This window comes from Panicum virgatum, chromosome 8K (assembly GCF_016808335.1).
Source record: "Panicum virgatum strain AP13 chromosome 8K, P.virgatum_v5, whole genome shotgun sequence".
Classification (NCBI taxonomy): Eukaryota; Viridiplantae; Streptophyta; class Magnoliopsida; order Poales; family Poaceae; genus Panicum; species Panicum virgatum.
This window is the reverse complement of record NC_053143.1, coordinates 2,412,236-2,438,958: the sequence shown is the minus strand read 5'-3', so window position 1 is coordinate 2,438,958 and position 26,723 is coordinate 2,412,236. Positions and strand designations below refer to the sequence as shown.

At 44.1% G+C, this 26,723-nt stretch overlaps 2 protein-coding genes across 5 annotated transcripts; one reads left to right on the top strand and one right to left on the bottom strand.

Annotated features, from left to right (window-relative positions):
* Positions 1 to 213: 213 nt before the first annotated feature.
* On the top strand, positions 214 to 25,373 carry LOC120643493 (proteasome adapter and scaffold protein ECM29-like). Of its 4 annotated transcripts, none has more exons than XM_039919870.1 (35): positions 214 to 559; positions 1,092 to 1,259; positions 1,356 to 1,445; positions 1,584 to 1,720; positions 1,803 to 1,893; positions 2,024 to 2,106; positions 2,192 to 2,298; positions 2,435 to 2,587; positions 3,112 to 3,176; positions 3,317 to 3,404; positions 3,575 to 3,653; positions 3,737 to 3,845; positions 4,624 to 4,683; positions 7,009 to 7,127; positions 7,915 to 8,290; positions 8,370 to 8,554; positions 8,646 to 8,715; positions 9,074 to 9,224; positions 9,826 to 9,995; positions 10,073 to 10,414; positions 10,950 to 11,117; positions 11,204 to 11,497; positions 15,993 to 16,169; positions 16,320 to 16,583; positions 16,987 to 17,085; positions 17,182 to 17,366; positions 17,850 to 18,185; positions 18,324 to 18,477; positions 18,585 to 18,695; positions 18,815 to 18,982; positions 19,456 to 19,582; positions 20,073 to 20,231; positions 20,365 to 20,468; positions 20,568 to 20,627; positions 25,251 to 25,373. In XM_039919870.1, the coding sequence occupies exons 1-35, from the start codon at positions 359 to 361 to the stop codon at positions 25,293 to 25,295; spliced, it is 5,295 nt and encodes a 1,764-aa protein (XP_039775804.1). In that variant the 5' UTR covers positions 214 to 358; the 3' UTR covers positions 25,296 to 25,373. The 4 variants fall into 4 exon arrangements, with proteins under 4 accessions (XP_039775804.1, XP_039775803.1, XP_039775805.1 ...); XM_039919869.1 differs by lacking the exon at positions 25,251 to 25,373 and adding an exon at positions 22,839 to 23,206; XM_039919871.1 differs by lacking the exons at positions 11,204 to 11,497; positions 25,251 to 25,373 and adding an exon at positions 22,839 to 23,164.
* LOC120643495 (hydroxymethylglutaryl-CoA lyase, mitochondrial-like) lies at positions 23,503 to 26,382 on the bottom strand. Its single transcript, XM_039919873.1, has 9 exons — positions 26,117 to 26,382; positions 25,832 to 25,957; positions 25,529 to 25,655; positions 25,128 to 25,307; positions 24,946 to 25,026; positions 24,662 to 24,825; positions 24,405 to 24,541; positions 24,167 to 24,282; positions 23,503 to 24,070 (listed from the first exon to the last, which is right to left on the bottom strand). The coding sequence occupies exons 2-9, from the start codon at positions 25,954 to 25,956 to the stop codon at positions 23,837 to 23,839; spliced, it is 1,164 nt and encodes a 387-aa protein (XP_039775807.1). The 5' UTR covers position 25,957; positions 26,117 to 26,382; the 3' UTR covers positions 23,503 to 23,836.
* Positions 26,383 to 26,723: the final 341 nt, after the last annotated feature.

Genomic DNA, 26,723 nt, shown 5'->3' with positions numbered 1-26,723 from the left:
CGTTCGGCATAATTGCAAGTTGTACCCTAGCACAGAATGAGAAAATAGCACAAGATTCATATATCATTTAAAATCCATTAACATCATCCAAACATAAAGGGTGTTGCCACCCCAAGAAATACACATCGCAACATCTGAGAGCTGTGCAACTAAGCTGTTTGCCACGCCCCTAAAAAACACTCACGAACGGGTTCCGTCACGAGTTCCGTCCGACTCGCACGGGTTCTGTTTCTACGAACGGTTGGACTCGAACCCGACTAGCATCGACTCCTCCAGTCTCCCCTGCCCACCTTCTTGCGCCGGAAGAAGGGAACGCCGGCGAGGCGGCGACTCCCGCAACACCCACCAGCGCGGGGAAATGGCGGAGCAGCCGGCGCCGGCGGCCGCGCCCGCTCCGGCCGCCGCGGAGCAGACGGACGCGGAGAGGTTGGACGCCCTGGACCGGATGCTCACGCGGCTGGCCCTCGCCGACGACGCCCGCCTCGCGCCGGTGCTCGCGCGCGTCCTCCCCTACGCCATCACCTCGCTCGCCTCCCCCGCTCCTGCCGTCCGCAAGCTCGTAAGCGCACCAGACCGCGCCTCGCCTCCTCTCCCAGCCGCTTGCCCGATCTGAATTTCAGTGTGTGCCATGGGGGACGCTCTCCCTCTTCAGTTAGATGGGTTTGTTCCTTCGTGATGTCACGTATTGCTCACGCGGTGATGAAATTTCAGTTTCTGCGGTTGGACTGTGGGTTTGCTACTTAATTTTACCGGTGGCAATCGTTTCCATTAGTTTTTATCTGCAAAATTGGGTCTATTATGGGCTCGCAAGAGTTGCATATCCTCGTCTACCATTAACAGTTTACACAGTTAGAACACCCATGGTGGTGTTCTACACTGATCTTTCTAATATCCTGCATTTGCGGAGTGCCTAAACCTTGATTTAAAGTATCCTAAACCCGTTCAGGTTCTGCTCTGTTACTCAGTAGTGGTACTACATGTGGCTGCTCTCTGGTAAAGGAGCATAGCTATTGTTTTCAATGTTTTACGCATGCTTTATGGATTGGTGTTAATAAGTGTGACACCGATTCTTTTTTTTTGGATTTGGTCAGGTTATGGAAATTCTCAGCCACATTAACAAAAGGGTGAAGCACAGGCCTGAGATTCCACTGCCGATGCTGGATTTATGGAAGATTTATACAGAATCTGCTTCCTCAACAATTGTCCGAAACTTCTGTGTCGTATATATGGAGATGGCGTTTGAACGCCTGCCAACAGAGGTATTCTCGTTTCCTTTGTTAAATCTCTAATTTTCTCTGGAACTGCTTCACCATTTCTGCAAAACTTAACTGTATCCGCTTACCGCTTTGTAACAGGAGAAAGGAAACATTGCTCCTGATTTCTTGACCAATATATCAAATGTTCCAGGTCATCATCAAGGGATCATCTTGAGGCTTGTGACAAAGGTTTGTCATGTCCCTTCTGGAGTGATTGCATTTTAACAATCTGTGAAGTATTTTATCTGCCTTTTTGCCCTGTAGTGCATACATTCTATAGCACTCACATGTTTTTTCCCTTCTAAATTTGCTTCTATTGTCTTCCAGGCTATCGGTGAATGTAACATACATAAGGTGGATGCCACCATTGCTTCAAAATATCAAGCAACAACTGAATCCAATGACGGTCTAGTATTTGCTGACTTCTGCTTCCATACATTATTGTATCAAACACCACCTCAGGGGTATGTATTCCTTGCTAAATTAAGTGAAATTTATAGAACAAATTTTGAGACTTGGACATTTAAATGCTGTCAAATTCTACAGTATTGGATGTCCATCAGGACTTTCAGTTGCACAATCAGATCGTGTTACTGGAAACCTACCACTAAAAGGCGACATACTTGCATCAAGAAAGGTAATACAAAAAAAATGTGTAATCATGCCTGCACTGGACAAGCGCACATACACATTTTAGTTGTTGAGTGTACTGCCTGCACAATGCACCTGGTCTTCTCGTGGTTTAATTTCTTGTTCAATCTCTTCAGCTAGGAATCTTGAATGTCGTTGAAGCTATGAACTTTGCACCTGAGATTGTCTACCCTCTTTATTTAGCTGCTGCTTCAGATAGGTAATTCCATTTCAGAATTTTGTCTACAATATACCGGAATTTTTTATGTGGATCGACAATGATGCTAATCGCTATTTCAACGTAGTCAAGAATCAGTTTCTAAGAAAGGAGAGGAGTTGTTAAAGCGCAAAGCATCAACTGTGAATTTAGAAGATCCCAACCTCATCAAGAAACTGTTCACGCTGTTCAATGGTATGCATTTTCTATTTTTAGGATCTTGATTGATGTAGTTTGAATTTCAACCCCTTTGCTTTTTCTCTGTCTCAATTTGTATATAAATATTTTTTTTTCGAGCCTGGCTCTCTGATAATGTTGTCTGGTGAGGCAGGTACTGTGGGTGCAGAAAATATAGCTGCAGAGCTGAAAGTTTCACCAGCACATGCTTCATTGCGTATGCGGCTTATGAGTGTTTTCTGCCGGTCAATTGCTGCAGCGAATGCATTTCCACACACACTTCAATGTATCTTTGGCTGCATCTATGGTATCCACTTTTGTATCCCTTTACCATTTATTACTTTTTGTGTGTGTCTAATTGGTCTTATGCCTTGCGGTATCCAATTGTTGCTTTTTAATAAACTCTGCTGTTGGCAACTGTAGCCTTTCCATACTTAATATATCATTATTAAAATGCATCTCGTTTGTTAATGTTTGTACCACGCTTTATTTGCTTGTCTCCCCTAGTCATATGAAATAGACTGCATTGTTTACAACATACTATTCTACTCTAGGATCATGCTCATCTTGGTTCGTAAAGCAGTTTCACTGGCCTTGATGAGTTACTAATTGGTCTTTATTATTAATAATGCAATTAAGCACATATTTATCTGATATGTTGAACTCGTATTCCTGTGAACCTATTACCAATTACTCTATTTCCCCAATCTGATATTCAATTTATTATTAGAACCATCCTTTTTGCTGTTACAACAGGGCAATAACTTAACTTCTCAATTTATGTTTATCCATTAATTCATCTTATCTTTCATTGTTCTTCTATGCTTGTAGGAAGCGGAACTACTTCAAGGCTGAAGCAGTTAGGAATGGAGTTCACTGTCTGGGTTTTCAAACATGTATGTGCACTTTGCATGTTCTAACAACGAATATCTTATCTTTTAGCATTAATGGCTTATTTTGTTAAAGCTTTTAGTTTTGACACATATGCTAATTAATTTACCATATTTTAAGCTGATATGAATGATTAATAATTTAGGCAGTAACCGACCAGCTAAAGTTAATCGGTCCAGTTATCCTTAGTGGAATATTGCGCTCCCTTGATGGTTCTTCCTCTACAGAGACAGGTCTTTGAACTACTTATCTGCTTTTCTCTATTCATCTAAATGTGGTTTATCTTTGATTCCCCCACTCCCGCATCAATTATCTGGGAGTTGGATATTTTTTATGACCAAGTTTCTGATATTGAATGGACTAATGGAGAAATATTGAACAGTTTGTTGTTTTTTCTCTCCAGATTCTACAGGTAGAGATACCAAAATATTTGCATACCAGGCTATCGGTTTGCTGGCTTCTCGAATGCCAAATTTATTCAGGCATGATATTTTCTTAAACTTTCATGGCTCTCCTTTCATTTGTGTTCTAATGAATGATTTTTTGCAACTCTATTTCACTGCAGCGATAAAACCGACATGGCTATACGACTCTTTACTGCTTTGAGACTGGAGGATCAATCGCTTCGTCTGACAATTCAGGAGGCGGCTACGTCCCTTGCTACAGCATATAAGGTAACTCTTAAGGTCATGTTGCTTTCTCCAAAGTGTGCTTTCATGGCCTACTGAAGATTTTTGCAGTGATGATTTTGAAATTTAGTTAATTGATCACTCTGTACAGCCAATTTTTTTGGTTTAATGGTTGATACGGCTTGAAATGCTAGCTTTTTGTCAATTCAGTACATGGACAGAGCATATTGCTTCATGGTCAAAACTTGCTACAATCAAGCTATGTGCTGGATTGGCGGCAATGACTCGTTTAAGCTTTGGTCCTTGCCTCCAAAAGGTTTAGTATGGACTTGTTTGCCTTTGACATCCAGGTCAATTAAGGGGAGTTCTTTTGCACATGAAGTTCATATTTAACTTTACTTGATTAATTAATATGATTGCTTTGTTAATACTTAGGATTCAGAATTATACATCAATCCAATGACATTTCATATTGTGTGTTGGCGACCCTTCATACGATTGCTCGCAAGTAATATGTGAGCTTCAATACGTTACGGGGCTCCTGGGACGTCTGAAAGAATGCTTAGCCTCTTGCACCAGAAGCGACGCCCGAAGAGTTGGTTCATCTAGCAGGACACTCTAGCATGCACCTTATAAGGAATAAACAACCTAAAACACAGATTTGCCACCATCCAGAACATATTTTATAACATTCTTGCGTAGTTTGTTATTCTGTTTACTGCATCATGACTCTACCATGTTTTCTATGCATCTAGTGTCTGCCCAGCTTTAATTGGAGAACTATCTGCTATCTTCATTCTCTTTTTCTTGGCCTTTATATCAGGGTGCTTCAATGATAGTACTGAAGAATCTTGAGGTGCTTCTTCTGGAAAATTGTGAAGCGGTAAAGTTGTTATTTTCATCATAAGCTTTTATTATCACGATTACATTGATGGTATCATTACTGGTGATAGTTTGTGAATGCAGATATAATTACCTTCAGTTTGAGGGTTGCAAGATCAAAATCTGAGTCCTTGCTTTAAGAAAGTACAGGAAACTCCATCCTGTATTTAGTTTAATAATAGAAAAAAAAAATCATAAACCAGTTGTAAAGCTATTACATAATATAACGGGTGCGAGTGATATGTAAAACAACCAAGTTCATATAAATATAGAAGCACCTCAGCTCCACCAATCAGATTGATTTTCTGAATTTTACATTTGGATTTATATTTATTCCTGCAACTACTACTATTAAAATTGATGCATAAATATGTTAGAAATTCAAAGAACTTCTGTCAAACAATTTCTGACGATCTCTTTGACAGTCCACAATAAGTTTTTGGATTCTTGTTTTTTGTTCAAAAGCTCGATCCAAGGGGAGAGATATCATGAGTGCATTGCCTGAAAGGTTGAGAAATGGTACCCGAAAGCTGGCTCCTACCTGTACGGGGACACTGCTGCCATACTCTGGGTCTTTTTTTTTAGTGAACAAATTCATAGGCTGGGTCTTAACCCATATGTTTGGGGAAAAACACAGTGAGGGGTCTTATGTCGGCAGCCTCACGACTGGAGGACTTACCACCATACTACAAGCATGTTGACCACACCAGTTTCACATTTATCTGTCTTTTCAGGATGCGCTCATGGTCACCTCAAAGAAGTCACATATTAATCCTTGAACTATGATTTGAAATCTGAATTTAGACCTCATCATTGGAGCAACCAAAAGATCCAAATTCTTCTCCACATTTTTCTTAAGAAAAATGACAAATGATGTATTCTTCGCATGTGAAGCCTGACAACCAATCACTGATGGCTCCTTTGGTCATACTCTGTATATGGAGTTATCACTGATGGCTCCTTTGGTCATGCTCTATATGGGGAGTTTCTATAGGATGGCTATTTATTCTTGTGGTTATGATAGTTGGAACCTATACAACACGGATACAGATACGTGTATCGGTATCGGGCCGATACGGATATGCGGATACGTCATTTTTCCCAAAAATCCGATACACGGATACGTTTTAATATTTTTAGGAACAAATAATATTGCATATTAATTAAATAAAAAACCAGCAATACAACGTAAAAGTCCACTACAACACCACCCACCTCCTTAGGGCAGCTCCAGTGTTGATCCCAATCGAACAGAGAGCAAAATAGCAGTCGATTTATACATTGCAGCAGTCAACCAAATGTAAATAAACCCAATAAACTAGACAATACGGCCCAGCCCAGTCCACCATTGCCTTATCCACAACTCCCCGGTCCCCTCACTGGCCAGACCAACCCTCCTTTCCCCCACCTCCCCACGATCCCGTTCGGCCGCCGCCCCCCAGCGCCCAACCCGCACGGCGGCGCGGCCCCCTCCACCTCGGGTTTGGCCGCCGCTGCCCGTCCACCCCTCCTCGCGCCCGGCCGCCGCCGCCCGTCCACCCTCCTCGCGCCCGGCCGCCGCCGCCCGTCCGCCCCCTCAATCTCGGGTTCGGCCGCCGCTGCCCGTCCACGCCGCCTCCTCGCGTCTGGCCGCCGCCGTCCGTCCGCCCCCTCCACCTCGGGTTCGGCCGCCGCTGCCCGTCCGCCCCTCCTCGCGTCTAGCCGCCACCGCCCTTCCACCCCGTCCACCTCGAGTTCGACCGCCGCCGCGGACGGCCTGTGCGGGTGGCCTGTGCAGCGCCCTCCTCTCTCTCTCTCTCTCCCCGGTAGGGTTTTAGATGGGCTGGACCGTATCCGCGCTGACGGATACGTATCCAAATAAGTATCCGATTTATATTTCATTTATTTTTTTACGGATACTTCTCCGATATGTATTTGTTGCGTATCCGCCGCGTATCGGTATCCGATACGTCTCGGGTACGTAATACACACCTCCTCTGAAGTATCGGGGTAACGTAGGTTGGAACTCTTATGGATACATGGGCCTCCAGCATCACTTTTTTATTGCATTATTCCCAAATTGCAATATCTTTTTACCTCCAAGGGCCTAAATCCAATGGATGCTATGCTCTTGACTTGAACTTTATGTAGTTGTCAATGTTCTTACGGTGTTAAGGCGAGTTGTGGCGAGTCACCACCGCCTAGCCGCCTAGGCGGGCTAAGGCGACGCCTAGGCGGGCTAAAACGCCTAGGCGGGCCAAAACAGGGGAGCGCCTTGTCGCCTAGGCGACGCCATAAGAACATTGGTTGTCTGATCTTACATTCTTGTAATGAATTTTTCTTAAAGGTGCAAAGCGAGGTTCGGTTTTCTGCTATAAGATGGGCAACAACATTGTATGATACGCAGCACTGCCCAAGCCGGTACATTTGCATGACTGGGGCCTCAGATGTGAAACTGGACATAAGGTTGGTTACAAAAGATTTATCTTGACATGATACTTTTCTCCACTTATACTACCGGGTCACCCATTGTAATTTTTGTTCCACATCACTTTGTAAATATTTTTTTCCCCACAAGAACCTCAAGTGCAAATTCCCTTCCCAAGACCCCATTTGGTGTGTGAGCTTTCAGCACTGGGTACACCCTTTTTACGTTTCCTAACATCAATTCTGATAACATGGTTGGTGCTTTTAGTATCTGTTCTGACTGTTTAGTGTCCCACTGTTGCTTGCATTGCATGCTCAACTCTATATCCTGGCATGTCATGGTGGCATTCATCTGTCTTCCTAAACTATGCATGCAATGCAATTAGCATTTGTTTTTTTTTAGAAAATCTTGCAATAACAAATTGAGTAATAAGAGTTTATTGTCCTTGTATGAGGTGATGCTATAGATTATCGTAGACTTGTTATCATACTTGTCAGTCAGTAAAACCATTAGATCGAATTCCGATTGTGAAACCTACTAGATCAACAACTGTTCACCTGACTCATGTTGTAAAAGTCCTTTTGCTGATCTCAAGAAGTGCTTCTCATGTCCTCTAGATGCATAGAAGTAGCGACTTCCTTCAGTTCTGACCTTGTCAAATGAATTGAGAACAGTTGGTGATCTTGCTTACCATACACGTATGCTGAAGAAAATTCTCGATTATGATTCTGATACATTAGCACATCTCTTCAGGGCATGCATTTTATAAGTTATTTATGCTTAACCATATATATATCCTTCACTTATTTGGTTGTGTTGTCCCAGGGAAATGGCTCTAGCTGGTCTGAATCTTCTAAATGATGGGAGGCAATCATCTGTGGGATCTGCTGATTTCAAATATCCTGATGTTACAGAGATGCTAAATTATATCTGCCATCAGAGACCACAGTTGTTATGTTCTGATGACCAGACAAATGGAAAATTGCTTTTTCCTTCAAAAACATTTCTTTCAATGATCAAGTTTCTGATGAAGTGCTTTGAGTCTAGTGATAGTCCAAATCTTGCGCAAGAAGATCCATCTCATTCCCCAGTAGCAAAAATGTGTATCATCTTAGAAAATGCGATGTCATATGAAGGGTCTAGCGAACTGCATGCATTGGCCTTGAAGTCATTGGTTGATCTTTCCTCTCGTCAACCAAAGGTTTCTGTTTGATGTCATCTATTAAAATGAACTTCATGTTTTCCTCAGACTGTTAGATTTATTGTTTCATAACTTGCAGATGGTGTCATTGCGGTATGCAGACCGCATACAGTGGCTAAGAGGTCTATTGGGTCATGTTGATTCTGATGCTCGTGAAGCTGCCTCGCGTCTGCTTGGTATTGCTTCTTCAGCTCTTTCAAGCTCTGCTGCACTAACTCTTCTGTCTGAGTTCACTTCAACACTTGATCAAAACCGCCCAACAAGGTATGAAAATGGAAATTTCAACACTGGTGACATGTCCTTTGTATTGCCATGTAACTTCTAATTCATGTGGCTATTTGATGAATTGTGCCAGATTTGAAAATTATCATGGACTGTTATGTGCGATTGGATATCTAACTGCTGGTTGTTTGAAGCAATCTTATGTATGTTCATATTGCTTCCATCCTCCTAACTTTGTAGCTTGTTGTTACTGATTTTTTTATTTGCTGTTTCCTTATATGAAATTTAGCGCAGTTTTTTTAAGTTGCGAGCCAAACTAGATTGAACCTGTCTGAACCACTTGTACAAGTTTGTGGACATAAATATCCAATTTCTAAGTTTTTTGAGTTAATTGTGGCCACTTCACAAGTTTGAGTGTATATAATGCAATCAATTTGGCTGCCATAATATATCGCTTAGGAAACTTTGTTTGAGACTTTGAGTACATCATTTTATGAATACCTAATTTTCTATACTTTTCAATTTAAGTTTGATTTGTTGTACTGATGAGCGAATGTGCAGATACCTGAAGAAATGGTAAAAAATGTAGTTGATATTCTTGTAAAAGTTATCGACTCTGAAGGTTCGGCATTAGCATCCGTTGCAATGGTATCTCTTGGTCATATTGGTCTACGTTGTGCGCTGCCTTCCATCAACCAAAACTCTTCTACAGGTTAAACTTGCTATTCAAATGTCTACCCATGTTATCTAGTCGTCCGACTAATCGCGATTAGTCGCGATTAGTCGGGCTTATCGGTCCGGTGACCCTGATAAGGGACACCGAGTAGGTTTGGGCGACTAGTTTTCTAGTCGTCCGACTAGTCGTCTACTAGTCGCGATTAGTCGCGCCGATCAGGTTGGAAAACGATCGGACTTGAGATTGTTTTGTGGGCTATTTGAGTTGTGGGCCTGGGCTGGTGACGGTTGGCAAGGTGGCCCATTAGGTTTTTGATATATAGAGGCTGAGACAGAGTTCTGGACAGTTCACAAATCATCTCTCACAAGTAAGTGAAAAATCGACCATCATTGTTGTCTTCATGCTTGCTTTTTATTAAGTAATATGCAGTACATATATCATATCGGTCCTGGGACACATAGGACGACTAGGCAGACGACTAGGACCGACTAGGCTCGACTAATCGCGACTAGTCGTCTGATCGGTCCCATGGCGACTAGGTCCGACTAGACGATTTGAAAACATGGATGTCTACTGCATATGAGCTATGCTGTTCATGATCTATGATATTTTTTATTTGAATTATATTTTCCTGCAGGTGCTCTATTAACCATTCTGCATGAGAAGCTGACTAAGCTGCTTTCTGAAAATGATACTAAGGCTATTCAGAAAATTCTGGTATCATTGGGGCACATATGTTGGAATGAGATGTCCTTTCCACACCTTAATAATGCACTAGACTTGATTTTTAGTCTTTCACGTTCTAAGGTAGTGACACAAAACATCGAACTTTGCAGCTAACATAATACTATTCTTTGAAATATATTAAAATTATGCTTGTTCAGGTAGAAGATGTTCTTTTTGCTGCCGGGGAGGCTCTATCTTTCATATGGGGAGAAGTTCCTGTGACAGCAGATGTGATACTGGAGACAAACTTTGGTTCCCTTTCCCAGGCAACAAACTATCTTACTAGTGGCACACCTCTAGTCTCGAGTAACTCCTATGAAAGAAGTGTCTGTGAAGAAGCACACGGAATGGCCCGAGAAAAAATTATTAAAAAGTTGTTTGAGACACTAATTTTTAGCAGTAGAAAAGAAGAACGCTGTGCCGGTACTGTCTGGTTGGTCTCTCTGACAATGTACTGCGGTCGACATCCGAAGATTCTAGAACTACTTCCTCAAATCCAGGTCTGCCAATCAAGATTAAGATACATAGATTATTAAAGAGCTCATACATTTTCTTTTTTTACTTTTATCTAAACTACCACAGTGCATAATCTGTAGATCACTGTATAATGCCGATTGGCCTGTATGATATGTTAGTGATAGTAATCTACAGTGTCGTAGACATGGAAACTAACTTTAGCATAGTAATCTAAAGTGACTTAGGCATGGAAGCTAACTTTAGTAAGTGCATTGGTCATGTACCTGCCAGCCCACGTAAAATCTGCACTAACTTTTGATTTAATTGAAAGTTCGTGCTAGGTTTCACATGTCACTCTATGCCTGAATTTAAAAATTTCCCTGTAGTGTGGTGCCAAAAAAAAAAATCTTTTGATTGAATTGAGCTGAACAGTTTATGCATATACTGTTGAAATGTATATCTTCTCTTCAGCTAGCACAGTTCTTGCTTAGGGTGGTGCTAATATTTACATTTGATCACTGTCTTCCCACCAGAGTTCTTCCACCTTGTTGACAAATGTAGATGCCATTTCTTTCACAGGAAGCTCTTTCCCATCTCCTTGGTGATCCAAATGAGCTTACACAAGATTTGGCATCCCAAGGGATGAGCATTGTGTATGAGCTTGGTGATGCATCTATGAAAGAGCAGCTTGTTCATGCTCTTGTGAACACACTGACTGGCGCCGCAAAGAAGAAAAAAGCTATTAAGGTGCATGATTTTCTCGATATATGTTTTATCCCTAGGTGATTATGTTTTGATTCCAAGTTATTTATGTTTTATTGTACTCGCATTAGTTGATGGAGGACTCTGAGGTCTTTCAAGAAGGCACAATTGGCAATAATCCTACTGGAGGGAAACTTAGCACCTACAAGGAGCTGTGCAGCCTTGCCAATGAGATGGGGCAACCTGACCTCATATACAAGTTCATGGATCTAGCTAATTATCAGGCTGCTCTCAATTCCAAGAGGGGTGCTGCTTTTGGATTTTCCAAGATAGCCAAACAAGCTGGCGAGGCACTTCAACCTTATCTCAATGCCTTAATTCCTAGGCTTGTCCGTTACCAATACGATCCTGACAAGAATATCCAGGTATCAAAGTGTGCACTCCCATCACTATATCTGCCATCTTCTATGTTTCTTATTTCTTTGTCTGGTCGACCAAAACTAAATTGCTTGGTTGAGTGACATAATTTTGTAAAATTACATATAACCAAGTAAGAAACTGAGGCACTAAGCAAGTACATGATGCCCCATTTAGCTCCACTAGTTAAACTTAACTTTATATTGATTTCACCAATTTAGTAATAAGTTATCCATGTGACCATTGTCGTGGTGTGCAAACCCACAGCCGGGTGACGTAGTGCACCCGCCTAAACCCAGAGGGTGAGTAGTCGGGGGCTAGCTAGGATTAGCCCAATCTTGGTGGAAGAACGCGATGAACACAGCCGGTTTAGAGTAGTTCGGGCTGCCGGAGCGTAATACCCTACGTCCACTGTGTGTTGTATTGCTTGCGCTCTCAAGAGGTTGAGAGCAGGGTTGCTCGGAGTGAAAACCGAGCTTGTGTGGTCAGAGTCTTGGCCTGTCTCCAGCCCCGTCTATCTAACGTGTGCGCTCCCCTTTTATATGTTCAAGGGGAGCGTGTACACTGAGCGGGGCCCCGACAGGTGGACCCGGCGATGTATTATAAACTACACTTTGGCCTTCAATGCCTCAGATCCGGAGATCTTGTCGTCGGCTTCCGTGCGTAGCTTCTGACCAGGGATGGTCTTGAGCTGTCCTGTCGGAGTAGAGTCTAGCCTCTGGAGCCGCGCGTCGAGGTCATGATGAAGCGCCGAACTACTGACTCAGTCTGCTGTAGCAGCGTGCACTGTTGCTCTAGTTAGTAGCTGGTCATCATGACTCGTCGCCTATGCGCGCGGCGCTGAGACACTGCTGCGTGCCTCGTTAACAGACGAGCCGTCTCGGTAACTGGCGATCCACAGTGTGGACTGACAAAAGCTGCCCCGTGCCTAGCGGCAGCAGAGCACGCCTCAACCACTCGCACTTAATGCGGGTGGGTGAGGGAGCTTCCAGCAGAAGGCTTGCGCCCGCGCCCGCGTCTGCGTGACACGTGGCGGCTCCGGACCCCTCCCGAACAGCTAGCTACGCCGAGAGCTCACGGGGGTCCGGATAGGCACGTGGAGGGTCCCGGTCCCATCTGCGGGAGTCCGGATGGCACGTAGAGGTCCCGGACCCATCTGTGGGAGTCCGGATGGCACGTGGAGGTCCCGGATCCATCTGCGGGAGTCCGGATGGCACGTGGAGGTCCCGGACCCACCTGCGGGGTCCGGGTCCGCGGCCACAGGTGCTGAGCATTTCCACCTCTGGGACACGTGGTGACACCGGACCCGTCCCCGAGCGGGAAGCGGGTCCGGGACCGTTGGTCCGGTGAGATGGAGTCGGACCCCAGGGGTCCGGCTGCTCAGCTTCTTAGGGCGTAGTTACGGATAACTACGCGTGTCTTGGCACAGTAGGAGTGGGTACCCCAGCTGCAGGGTACCGACAGAGGCCCCCGGGCCCGCCTCGGGAGAGGCAACGAACCCGCAGGTGGGGCCACTACTGTGAGCAACTTGGCTGCTTCTGGCGCCCAGCGGTGCGCGCCGCAAGGGTCTTGTCCTGCGTCGTCCATCCTTTGGGTCACCTGCTGCATCATCACGTTTTTGGACCTGCAAATGACTCAAGGTAGATGATTAGTAGCGTGCCCACGGGTCCCAAATCCTGTTGGCTGTGATCCTTTGAGATAGCTAGGCTCAGTGAACGGAGCTCAATGGGCCGGCCTTTAGGTTAAGAGAAAGTCCGGACCTCCAGTTTCCCAGTCCTAGGTACTACGACACTCATTCACAGGAGGTGGTGCGTGCAGGCTTAGGGTACGGAACCAGGCTAAGCGGCTACACGGCTCCGGACCTCCCCGGAGAATGAGTGCGCTTTCCCTGAACCTGCAGGTTCCCAGGGGTCCGAACCCCTCTCTTCCATGAGGGGTCTCGAGGTAAGTCACTAACTAGCCAACTCAATTCGTACCACAATCACCGCGCAAGAGTAAGAAGCCACGTGGGGGTTAGCGCAAACAGAATGCGTAGATTGAAATTGGAATGTAACATCCTTAGAGGCGAACTGAGAATAAACTTTTTCTTTATAACTAGATGTACATGAGATGTGCGATGTAAGCCAGAACACGGGTTTATGAGGCCGGAGCTGTCCGGACCTTCGAGCCCCCAGTCTTAGGTACTACGGTACTCGCCCTAGGGAGGTAGAGCATGCAGGCTTAGGGTACGGAACCAGGCTAAGCGGCTACACGGCTCCGGACCTCCCCGGAGGGTGAGTACGCTTTCCTGAACCTGGTTCGCAGAGGTCCGGACTTCTCCATGGGGGAGGCTCACCGGACTGGACCACACGGAAGTACTACCTAGTTACAAAGGAAAATGTTTTATTCCCTGCTGGGCCTCTAAGGGTAGGACTTACAGAGATGTAGAGTCGGGAGTGCGACTGGAGTCGGCCTTCCGCCGGAGAGAGCCACCAGAGTCGGTTTAGTGCGATCGGAGTGGGCTTTCCGCTGGAGCGGGCTTGGTGCGACCGGAGTCGGCTTTCCGCCGGAGCGGGCTTGGTGCGACCGGAGTCGGCTTTCCGCCGGAGCGGGCTTCCTCACATGAGTGAGGTATGCTGCGAGTTGGGATTTTTTGAAGCTGTGCTCCCCCCAGACCTGCTTGATGACGAGTTGGGAGAGCATGACCCGCTGTCGACGTCCTGCTGACGCGGGCGCTTGCCACGCGAGTTCTGGCCCCCGGGCGCTCGCCACCTGAAACATGGTGATGCCGAGCCGATGATCAAGCGAAAGCCAAGCAGCCCCTACCTGGCGCGCCAAATGTCGTGGTGTGCAAACCCACAGCCGGGTGGCGTAGTGCACCCGCCTAAACCCAGAGGGTGAGTACTCGGGAGTTAGCTAGGATTAGCCCAATCTTGGTGGAAGAATGCGATGAACACAGCCGGTTTAGAGTGGTTCGGGCCGCCGGAGCGTAATACCCTACATCCACTGTGTGTTGTATTGCTTGCGCTCTCAAGAGGTTGAGAGCAGGGTTGCTCGGAGTGAAAACCGAGCTTGTGTGGTCAGAGTCTTGGCCTATCTCCAGCCCCATCTATCCAACGTGTGCGCTCCCCTTTTATATGTTCAAGGGGAGCGTGTACACTAAGCGGGGCCCCGACAGGTGGACCTGGCGATGTATTATAAACTACACTTTGGCCTTCAATGCCTCAGATCCGGAGATCTTGTCGTCGGCTTCCGTGCGTAGCTTCTGACCAAGGATGGTCTTGAGCTGTCATGTCGGAGTAGAGTCTAGCCTCTGGAGCCGCGCGTTGAGGTCATGATGAAGCGCCGAACTACTGACTCAGTCTGCTGTAGCAGCGTACACTGTTGCTCCAGTTAGTAGCTGGTCATCATGACTCGTCGCCTACGCGCACGGCGCTGAGACACTGCTTCGTGCCTCGGTAACAGACAAGCCGCCTCGGTAACTGGCGATCCACAGTGTGGACTGACAAAAGCTGCCCCGTGCCTAGCGGCAGCAGAGCACGCCTCAACCACTCGCACTTAATGCGGGTGGGTGAGGGAGCTTCCAGTGGAAGGCTTGCGCCCGTGCCCGCATCTGCGTGACACGTGGCGGCTCCGGACCCCTCCCGAGCAGCTAACTACGCCGAGAGCTCACGAGGGTCTGGATAGGCACGTGGAGGTCCCGGACCCATCTGCGGGAGTCCGGATGGCACGTAGAGGTCCCGGACCCATCTGCGGGATTCCGGATGGCATGTGGAGGTCCCGGACCCATCTGCGGGAGTCCGGATGGCACGTGGAGGTCCCGGACCCATCTGCGGGAGTCCAGATGGCACGTGGAGGTCCCGGACCCACCTGCGGGGGTCTGGGTCCGCGGCCACAGGTGCTGAGCATTTCCACCTCTAGGACACGTGGTGATACCGGACCCGTCCCCGAGCGGGAAGCGGGTCCGGGACCGTTGGTCCGGTGAGATGGAGTCGGACCCCAGGGGTCCGGCTGCTCAGCTCCTTAGGACGTAGTTACGGATAACTACGCGAGGCTTGGCACAGTAGGAGTGGGTACCCCAGCTGCAGGGTATCGACAACCATGTTCACATACTGGTTTGTGAGACACTGAAAAGTTTGAACTTATAACTTAACAACTGTATTTCAGCTTTGTGTTAGTTATATTATACTGCATATATTTCGCAATGTAACTCATTGAGATTAGGTTTCTACCATGATGATAGCTTTCTAGTAATCAATGCACGCCCTTGCACAATCCTGCAAGTGGCCCAGTCTCATGCTTAGAGGGTATCTCTGGGCAGCAATTACCACTAACTTTCTTTTAAAACCTAACTATTTATGGAATCTACTAAATCCTCACAAGTGTTATGTCTGCCATTAATATCTATAAATACTATTTTAATATTTTATCTTATTATGCCGTAACATATTTCTTAATAAGTTCATAGCACATTTCTTCTGACTTCTGAGGCTCTGAGCTGATAGTTCCAGTTGCACTTTTTAGGATTCAATGGGACACATCTGGAAGTTAATTGTCTCAGATCCAAAAAAATCAATAGATGAACATTACGATGTCATAGTAGAGGATTTGTTGGTTCAATCTGGATCAAGGCTTTGGCGCTCACGTGAAGCATCCTGTCTTGCACTTGCAGACATCATCCAAGGTCGAAGATATAGTCAGGTAATCGATCATTTATCCGTGGTGTTATGGAAATTTTAGTTAGTTCACTATTTCGTTTGACACAGCCTATATTAAAGTTTTTGTATGAATCTGGCTTTAAATTTCCTTTCTGAGCAAAATATAACTCAGCTTTTCTTTACTGGTCTTAAGGTTTCAAAGCATTTGAGAAAAATATGGACAACCGCCTTCCGTGCAATGGATGACATAAAGGAAACTGTGCGTAATGCTGGTGACAGTTTGTGCCGAGCCGTGAGCTCATTGACAATTAGGCTTTGTGATGTGTCACTAACTTCTACTTCTGATGCAAATGAGACAATGAACATTGTGCTGCCATACTTGCTTTCTGAAGGCATACTCAGTAAAGTTTCAAGTGTTCAAAAAGCCTCAATTAGTTTGGTGATGAAGCTTGCTAAGGTATATTGATGGTAAAACTTAGCAAGTTGAGCTGCATATTTTTCCTAATCAGTTATATATACATATTTTTGAGTGAAAGACAGTAGGAGAATCCCCTATGGTATTTTAATTATATATATACAGAAGTGTCCTCGAGCGTGAACCACAATACAATAGACAGAGGAGAGGATGAAAAAGGGCAGAAATAGATAATGAGTTATATTGTAGATTTAGTATTTCACTAAATTTTATGGTAGTTTTTCTCAACATCTGTGTTTTAACTTTCACATTCAGTAAACGAAAGATCATAGAACTTTTTTCTCTATGCATTTCATATGTTAATATTCTATGCTTTTGTAGCTACCATCACCAATTTAACACACTAAAGGGATATCCTTAGCTTATGACTTCCTAATGTCTTTAGGGAGCTGGGCCTGCCCTTCGGCCTCATCTGGCAGAACTTGTTAGTTGTATGCTTGAATGTTTGTCAAGTCTGGAGGATCAAAGGTTGAATTACGTCGAGGTATGCTAATTTTGTTTCTCTTTTATAAGGACTGATGATGTTCATGTGTATATCTCACAGATGCAATACTTTACTCACTCCTGTATTTGGATCAAGATGCATGCAGGAAATGCTGGCATCAAAACAGATAAGCTTGAAAGCTTGCGGATAGCTGTGGCTAAAGATTCTCCAATGTGGGAAACCCTTGATATTTGTATAAAAGTTGTTGACAAGAATTCACTCGATATATTGGTCCCTCGCCTGGCCCAAATGGTTAGATCAGCTGTTGGCTTAAATACAAGGTTTGGATTGCTTGTACCATAAATCTTGGGGAACATATCTGGTGGAAACTAAACCTTCGTGAAAACCCATGCAAACCACGACAAAAAGTCATCTAAATTCACCCAAAAAATCACACATGTAGATGATATGATGATACACAATCTTGTAAAATATCTTGTCCAAACTCGACTTCGTTTGTGAGATATAAAAATAACAAATTTCTAACAAATCATCTGGACAGCTTCTTGGCTTGAAATTTGTTATTTTTATATCTCGCAAACGAAGTCGAGTTTGGATAGAATATTTTACAAGATTGTGTATCATCTATATGTGTGATTTTTTTTTCATGAATTTAGATGACTTTTTCCATGGTTTGCAGGGTTTTCACGAAGGTTGTGGTTTCCACCAGATATGTTCCCTAAATCTTATTCATGATAGCATCAAATGCTGCATTTCTCACTACTTCAATCACATGGTTTCATTCATTTTCTGTCTCATTTCAGAGTTGGTGTTGCTAGCTTCATCATCTTGTTGGTACAGAAGGTCATGATTGACATCAAACCATTCTCAACATTGTTACTGAAGTTACTGTATAGTGCTGTTCTGGAGGAACGGAGTTCAGCAGCAAAAAGGGCCTTTGCGTCCTCTTGTGCTACTGTTTTGAAATATGCTAGCCCCTCCCAGGCTCAGAAGCTTATTGAAGATACCACCTCTCTGCATTCTGGTGGGAAAAATGATCAGTTATCTGGTGCAATTCTTATTAAGGCCTACTTGAGCAATGCAGCAGATATTCTTGGTGGATATAATGCAGTGGTTGTCCCTGTAATTTTTTTGTCAAGGTATGTGAAGGACACATTAATTAACCTTGCATTTTTCTTTACGTCTGACATTAATTTTTAGATATTTATAATGCTTGAGTTCATGATCGTATAAATACAAGAAACCTTTCCGTGTGTATAAACAGAACTTCTTTTCAGATTTGATGATGACAAAGATACCAGTGCCTTATATGAAGAACTTTGGGAGGATATTCCTAGCAGTGAAAGAGTAACCCTAACACTGTATTTACCAGAAACTGTATCTCTTTTGTGTAATTGCATGTCATCGTCATCATGGGCTGGTAAAAGAAAGGTACAGTCTCTGTTTCATAATTTCATGTCCATATGCATATCAGATTAGTAACAGTTAAACAGCCCTGTAGCTTGTAATATGCTTATTGTACATCCTTATCCTTGCAGTCAGCCAAGGCTACAAAGAAGCTATGTGATGTTATTGGAGAATCCCTTTCAGCTCACCACCATAATATTCTCAAATCACTTTTGAAAGAATTGCCAGGTCGATTCTGGGAGGTATCTCACGCTACCCTTCATTTGTTCGTGGAATGATAACTGGGTGGCCTGCTTATACATTTTTTTTTTATCTTATCGATTCTTTATAATTCATTTTGTTTCCTTATATTTTTCAACAGGGAAAAGATGCTATTCTGGATGCACTGGCTTCATTGTGTTCTTGCTGTCATGCTGCTATAATAGCAGAAGACTCTAGCTTGCCAAGTGGTATACTAGATGCTGTTTGTGCTGCATGCAATAAGAAAACAAAACTGTACCGGGAAGCAGCTTTCTTGTGTTTACAGAAAGTATTTTTCTTCATTCCTCATCTAATTATTGGACCCTTACTTTTTGTTGACCTACCATTTCTTGTTTTAGCAGACAGCATTTTCTTTAATAGAATGTCTTTCGACTACTTAATGGTAATTATTGAACTTAGGTTTTTCTTGAAGGTTGTAACTTAATCATGTTGAAAGTATTTCAATAATTCTCAACAGGCGAGTCCTGGGATCCTTTTAAACCCTTTGCTCAAAGCATCCTAGGGAGATACATAATATATTCTTCTGGTGAACCATGCTATATGGAATTTAATCAATCTTTTAACATTTTTAGATAGTAGATATATACATGAACTAATGGATCCCAAAAGAGACACATTCTCTTATTGTGCCATTTTAGGAGCACATGTTTTGCAATTATATGGCCTTTAGGCGATTCTTATAGAATTTTACAATTGGTACCATGTACTTAAGTTTTTCTTCTTTCTTTCTTCACTTTTCAGGTGATCACAGCATTCAGAGATCCAGGATTTTTCAATATTATTTTTCCTATGCTGTACAAGGTTTGCAACCAATCTGTCATTTGTAAGGCAAAGGGTTCATCTTCAACTACTTCATCTGCTGGTGCTGGTCAGTTGTCATTTTGAGCTCCTTTAATGCATTCAGCTAGTGGCTATGCTTAAATTACAATTCTTGTAATCATGCAAGAACATCCCTTCTGTCTGATGCTCTCTGACAATTATGGACGTTAGCAACACCAATTTTGAGTCCCAAGTACCTTTTCGAGAATAGCTTGATAAGGCACCTCCATAATAATACATTCATACCTCCATGTAGCACATAGTGAGACTTTATTTACTAAGAGAGACATTAGGATTAAAATGGATGTTATAAAATATTATTACTATAATCGTTCAATGTACTTATCACTAAAATATGTAGTTCTATCTATCTTAATAAATTGGGAAGTTGCAGACACAGAACTGCAATACTTGATTACATAATTCTACACTAAATAAATGTTATAGTACACATGTGATCATATCATATAATTCTCAGCTATTTCTCCAAGTACTTCTTTCACCTTTTTTAGCTTTTGTGCATGGCTTCTTTTGTACAGAACAAGATGAAAGTGAAGGTGCCTCCGTTTCTCTAGATAAAGTGCTCAATTGTGCCATGTCTTGCATCAGCGTTGCTTTTCCTCATGATATTATCAGTCAGAAGAAAAATGTTTTAGAAGTAATATTGAATTCTCTCTCACCTGAGGAGAGTTGGCAGGGTATGACTTTCAATGCAAGATCTGTAATATATTCTGCACAGCATTGAATACTTTTCTTTGAGTTCGTCGAAAAATTATTTATCTTTGATGCTTGAAAATCGTCATTTTAATGCATATTTTTTTCCATGAACAGTTAAATTGTCGTCCTTCTCATGTGTCAAAGAGTTGTGCCGCAAGTTTCAGAGTTCTGATGATAATGGCACATGGCCTCAAGACACAACTTCCTTGGTTCAGGAGGTATTCCTATACTCCTATAGTTTGTGTGGCTTTATATTCAGCTTTAGCATTTGTTCTCCTTTTTCCATTACTCCTGACAAGCCTTATTTATTTTTCCAGCTATTCCATTTGGTGTCGGCAAAAGTACTAGACTCAATACGCTTAATTAAGATTGCTCAGGTGATTTTCTGTATATCTCGCCCTAACTACCTGATGTTGTGATATATTTTCATAGCACTTTTACTAGAAGATAACATAACATCTTCCTGCTAATGAATAACTCACATTGGCATTCAATATATTATGGTCAGTCATATATGTTTATAGAATGAAAGCTGTTGGTGTATATGTGAGCCTATGTATAGAGGCCCATCTAGAGGCCCATGTATAGGATCTATATATCCCACCCTTCTAGGGTTTGGAGGAATACAAGCCAATATTTTCTCCATCATGGTATCAGAGTTTTGCTCCAGTCTCAACGTAGCCGGTGGCTAGTTGTGGCTGGGGGGGTATTTGCCCTTTGTACTCTATTTGTACTCTCTTGTCCAGTCTTGAACACCGCTGCGCCGGTAGTTCAGACTGCGGGGGGGGGGGGGGGGGGTTGGCTTTCTTGTTGTCCAGTCTTGAACACCGCTGCGCCGGTAGTTCAGACTGCGGGGGGGTGTTGGTGTATATGTGAGCCCATGTCTAGAGGCCCATGTATAGGATCTATATATCCCACCCTTCTAGGGTTTGGAGGAATACAATCCACTATTCTCTCCATCAAAAGCAGTAAATATTATGACATTTCATTTGAGGGTGTTTAATGCATGGTTCAGCGGTCTTCTTGATGTAAAACTGTCTATGCTTGTTTGTGGCCATTAATGATGAGAAGAATAGTCATAATGTCACTTTCGCTCAGTGAAACTGAAGTGGGCTTTTGTAGCTCCAAAGCACTGAAGTTCTGTAATTTTCTTGTGATGGAATGTCATGGGTCAAACAAGCATGTCAAAACCAATAATTAGCAAATTGTGTAGGTACTTTATGTGAGAAGCCTCTTAAGAAAGCGGGATTATTGTTGCAGATAATTCATTTAGGTGACCAATAGGATCCACCGTGTTTGTTTAAGGTTAAAAACAACTGCCTATTACATTCCCACCTTTTCTTTTAATCTCCTTCCATGGTTCTTAATTACGCACACTTGACGGGCATAGCAAATCATGGAGGCTAAGTTAGTGACATTTCGAAAGACCATCAATGTGCTGGTACTGTTCCCTGCATGGCATGGCCAGGAGCAGCTCCCAGTGATTGCTAGGGTAAGAAATAGCCAGCAAAACTTGGTGTGTGTTTCTTTCCCAAATACTCATACCATACGTTAACATATAAGAATGGTGCAATGCCTGTATGTCAGGATGCAGAATTTCTTGGGTCAACCCAATGACCCAAAACCCAATTCCTGACTAGTAGGGTAGAAACCCAAAGAGCTGACCCAAAAAAATATTTAGTGCTACACTGGTTTACTTGATGGGTTATCGGGTTAACCCAAAAATGCCGCGCAATAGACTCCAGAAGCTACCCTCCCTGATCTCCAGCGCCGCTCTACCTCGCCAACCTCTCGAGGGGCGCAGGTGACCATCATCTTCAACCTCGATATGCTCCAAGGATCTGTGAGGTCGTCACCCATGGGGAAATTCCACGTGCAGGAGCGAGCCGCAGGTCTCGATTTGGTTGCTTTCAGATTGATCTGAGGCTAGCTAGCTAGTCTGATTCGAAGGAGGAAGAGATAAATCCACTACCAATAAATTTGATTTGAGTGCTGGAAGACCTCGATTTGGTGTCTGCCATGGACATCGATCGACATCATGGAGTAGCCACGAGCAAAGGAGATCGATGGTGGTGTGCGGCGGGCCAAGGTCCTTGCAAGCTTAGTGGCGGGCCTCTTCCAGGTGATGGGCCGTGCGGCGAGCGCTTAGCAGAGGCACTAGGATTGGGGCATCTTTCAGGTGATAGGGCCGCGTGGCGAAGCTGCGCTCGTGGCCGAGATGATGTGTCTGGGAAGCTATTTCTTCTAGCACCCGTTGAGGAGAAGCTCCGCTTCGACATATCCGGCAGACTTAGGAACATGCTTTTGGGTACCCATTGGTTTCTTTGGGTAATCTTATGTTTATTTTTAGATCAACCCATTACTTAGACTCTTTAAATTGGGTTGAGTGGGTTGATCACTGGTTGACCCAAAGCTAACCCACTTGCATCCTGACCTGTATGGAATTGCCTGGGATAGTCCATAATATCATGTTACATCCGAGTAGATGGTAAAATAGACCCGTTCCTGGAAATTCTGTTTAGTTTGTGATTAGCAGTTAGCTACCAGAGACAACCGTATTCCTCACAAGTTGACTCTCCTCTTTGCAGGTCCATACTGCTGCTGCAGAGTGCCTTCTTGAGTTGAGCAAACTGTATAGAGACTTTCCATTGACAGACAGAACAGAGCCCAAGTTTGAGGATGAACTTGTTGAGCTCTGCGAGTCTGAAAAAAGTGAACAAGCAAAAACATTGTTGAAGGAATGCCTGGGCGTCGTTAAAACTCTCCCTGGAATAACCATGGCAACTGATTAAACGCACTTTCTGCCAGACATGTAAATCTATACCTGAAAAATACTGCTTACAAAATGACCCTCCTGAATTTTGTGCAGATTGCAAATTCATTCTTATATGCAATATAGTACAGAATACGGCAAGTGTCTCCCTCCCTTTTACATCACGAGGGTAGGACAAGAAAAGCTACACGCCTCTATTGATTTGGGATTGAGTTTCAGTGACATTGCCACAGTAACTTCTCGTAATGTTGAGTCACTAATGTGTGGGTCGGGCCCATATGGGTCCCACACGTCAGTGACTCAATGTCACGAGAATGTAACCATGGCAATGTCACTGAATCTGTGTCCATTGATTTGCCCATTTCATTATCTGTGACATTGTGTTGCATGTGTATATGTCAGTAACTCGAAGCTGTCAGGCAGTAGGCAACTTTTGCTGGCACATTCTTCATTTGTGTTCAGCAGATATGGAAGAACGGTAAGCTACCAAAGACCAGATTCTCGTACATTTTCCATGGGTACACAATGAGCTCCAAATTACATTTGGAGAACTGTGCAGAGGGCCCCAAATTTGTTAGGGATTTGCCGTTACATATACTCGTATCTGCGAGCACAGTTTCCTCCATGATGTCCTGACTATGCAGGATCACCTAAGGATAGAATACAACTTTATGTAGATCCATGTTTTCTGCGACTTTTACCCAAATATACAAAATAAAGCAAGACTTTCGGACATTCATACAACCTGTATAAAATATGTGTGATGACACCAGCTGATATATATGCTTTTGGCCTGAAATGATCTTCACGAACTCAGGTGGTTAGCTTGCGCAGAGCGGCAGCAGTCTTGGAGCCCAGTGGCCTTCCTAGATGCTTGGAGATGTAATTGCCAGCCTCCATGAGCTTGTTGAGGTCCACGTTGGTCTCTATGCCTAGGCCATGGAGCATGTACACGACATCCTCAGTGGCGACATTGCCAGTGGCGCCCTTTGCATATGGGCAGCCTCCAAGGCCTGAAACTGAGGAGTCTACTATGCTGATCCCCATCTGAGGAAACAAAGAAAATGTTAGGCTAAAGTGACCGCCATGTGAGTGTTAAGTACTTTTAATGACAAAACAAACAATTTTTGAAAGTTTACTTACTTGAAGGGATACTAGGATATTGGCAAGGGCCTGGCCGTATGTATCATGGAAATGAACGGCAATCTTGTCCACTGGAACAAAGGACATGACAGCTTCAAGCATAGCAACTACACTACCTAAAACAGACAACACAACAAGGAACAGGGATGTCTCGATGAGTTGCTGCTTGAATCAGTTTCAACACACTAATCAAATAAACTGAGAGCAAAGGGTAAGCATTGGCAAGAACATTCAGTACCTGGTGTACCAACACCAATAGTATCGCCAAGTGAAATCTCTGAGCAGCCCATGTTATAAAGCTCCTTAGCTACATATGCCACCTTTGATGGATCGATTGCACCTTCAACAGGGCAACCAATCACACACGAAACATACCTAACCCAAACACAGGGAGCAAGATTCAGAACATATTGCAGGCCAAGTAGCTTGACTAGTAACTCAATTCTTCACTTACAGTAGTTTTAGGCTTAAGAGGCTAACTGTTCATTAACTTACCCACGGATAAGGAGTCCATGTTTCTTGGCAGCAGCAGTAACATCACGGTACCGAACAAGGCTTTCCTCTATGGTACAGTTGATGTTCGACTTAGAGAAGGATTCAGAGGCAGATGCAAAAACCGCAATTTCCTTTGCACCAGCTGCAACAGCAGCCTCAAATCCCTGTGAACAGTCATTCATTGCTACACATCAGATCATGTACTGGCAATTACATACAGCATTGTCAATGCTGTGATTTGCACTTTTGGAATAGAGTTCTGTAAGAAAAGATATAGAACTTACTCTTAGGTTAGGAGTTAACACAGGATACCGCACATTTGGCATCTGCTGGATTCCTTTGAGGACTTCCTTTGCATCAGCTAGCTGCAGTTTCCAACTGAGATAAATAAGACATCCATGATTTGCCATGGAAAATGGCAATCACCAAATTCACTAGATCACTTGATATGATTTAAGTGCATCACCTGCGGCACCCATTTTGGGGATACAAAACTTGTGGCTTCAACTACTGATAAACCTGCAGCCACTAATTTGTGTATCAGTTGTATCTTTACAGATGTCGGTACATTGCCCTTTTCGTTTTGCAGGCCGTCTCGGGGTCCAACTTCAACAATCTTCACAAAGCTTGGTAGATCCCACATAACCTGAAGACAGATCATTTCGAGAGAAAAAAACTGAGACAGATTGTTGATCGAGTGGATTAAAAGAAAGTGCATTGTGATGCCAATACTCTGATCATTGTATTTTTCTAATGGCAATACCTATTGTACTTTATAGTTGCACAATGGAATATTGTGACCAAGTAAAAGAAAGGATATTGAACAAAAGTGATTATCAGCTGTCCTAATTGTGGAATTGAAACTACCTTCCGAGGGAGATCTCTAAGCTCCACCACATGACATGACGAATCGGCCTGACGGCATTGCTGATGCCACGCATGAGAATTGGCATGGAAAACCATCGGCGCGCCACCATTGCAGGAGTTGTTGTACCTGCGAACGAACAATTAGCATGCATTTTTCGAATGTTCCCTTCACTGAATGAAAATCTTCGTGACTATACTCAATTGACAAAGTGGCATTGATCATCCATATTACTAAAGTAGTTAGTAACCGATGCACTGTCAAACGACCCTGATTATCATTTTGACCAGAGTATTCAGACTTACTTGCGAGTGTTGCGGTCATCAGCCGCTGCCCTGCGATAAGCACTTGGCTGGGAGAAGCTTCCAAGTCTGTTAATACTCAACTTCGGCAGGTCTCCAAGACCAAGCGGCTCCTCGAGGCTCGACATTCTAGTAGGGAAAAAAAAAGAAATTGCAACCGGGAAGCTCCTTAGTTTTTCCATCAGAAAGGGGAATCGAAGCGAGGCTAAACGGGATTGCAGGAAAATCGGCCGCGGGAGCGAGGCTAAACGGGATTGCAGGAAAATCGGCCGCGGGAGAAGGGCGTACCTCGATCGATCGGAGCAGGAGAGGAGCTTTTTTTTTTTGAAAATTAAGCAGGAGAGGAGATGAAGTTGAACTCTGTCGACGGGTGCAAGGTGTGCGGTCAGCCGTCAGAGCAGAGCTTTAAATCAGCAACCGGGCGTCGATGCGCACGAGGCACGTCGCCGGAATCTGACGCAACCCGCTGGTTTGGTGGCGTACGGTTGGGGGGAACGGTGGACGGAGATGTCGCAGCAGCTGCAGCGCCTCCCGCCGCCCGCGACTCCCACAAGGAAGGAAGAAAGGTCGTGGGCCTGGTCCACGCCTCGGGCGCCCTGTGGGCCCGAAGCGTCGGTGGGCGTGGAGTTACTAGGCCGGGTGTATGAGTGGCTGCGTGGGCTGTGGCGTTGCTGCGCGTCTTTTCTAGTAGTCGGGTGAGCGGCCACATGTTCAACCTAACTCGTCGCTCGTCAGACTTAAAAAAAAAAAGTCGTCGGTCGTCTCCCCACGAGGCTCGAGCTCTTACCGGGTTCGATTCGGAAACAACAAACATGTGAATCAGATGTGATGAAGATCAGATTTCTACTGTGGTCGTGGAAAGTCTTTGTGGGCTGTGGCTGGGTTTGTTCTGATT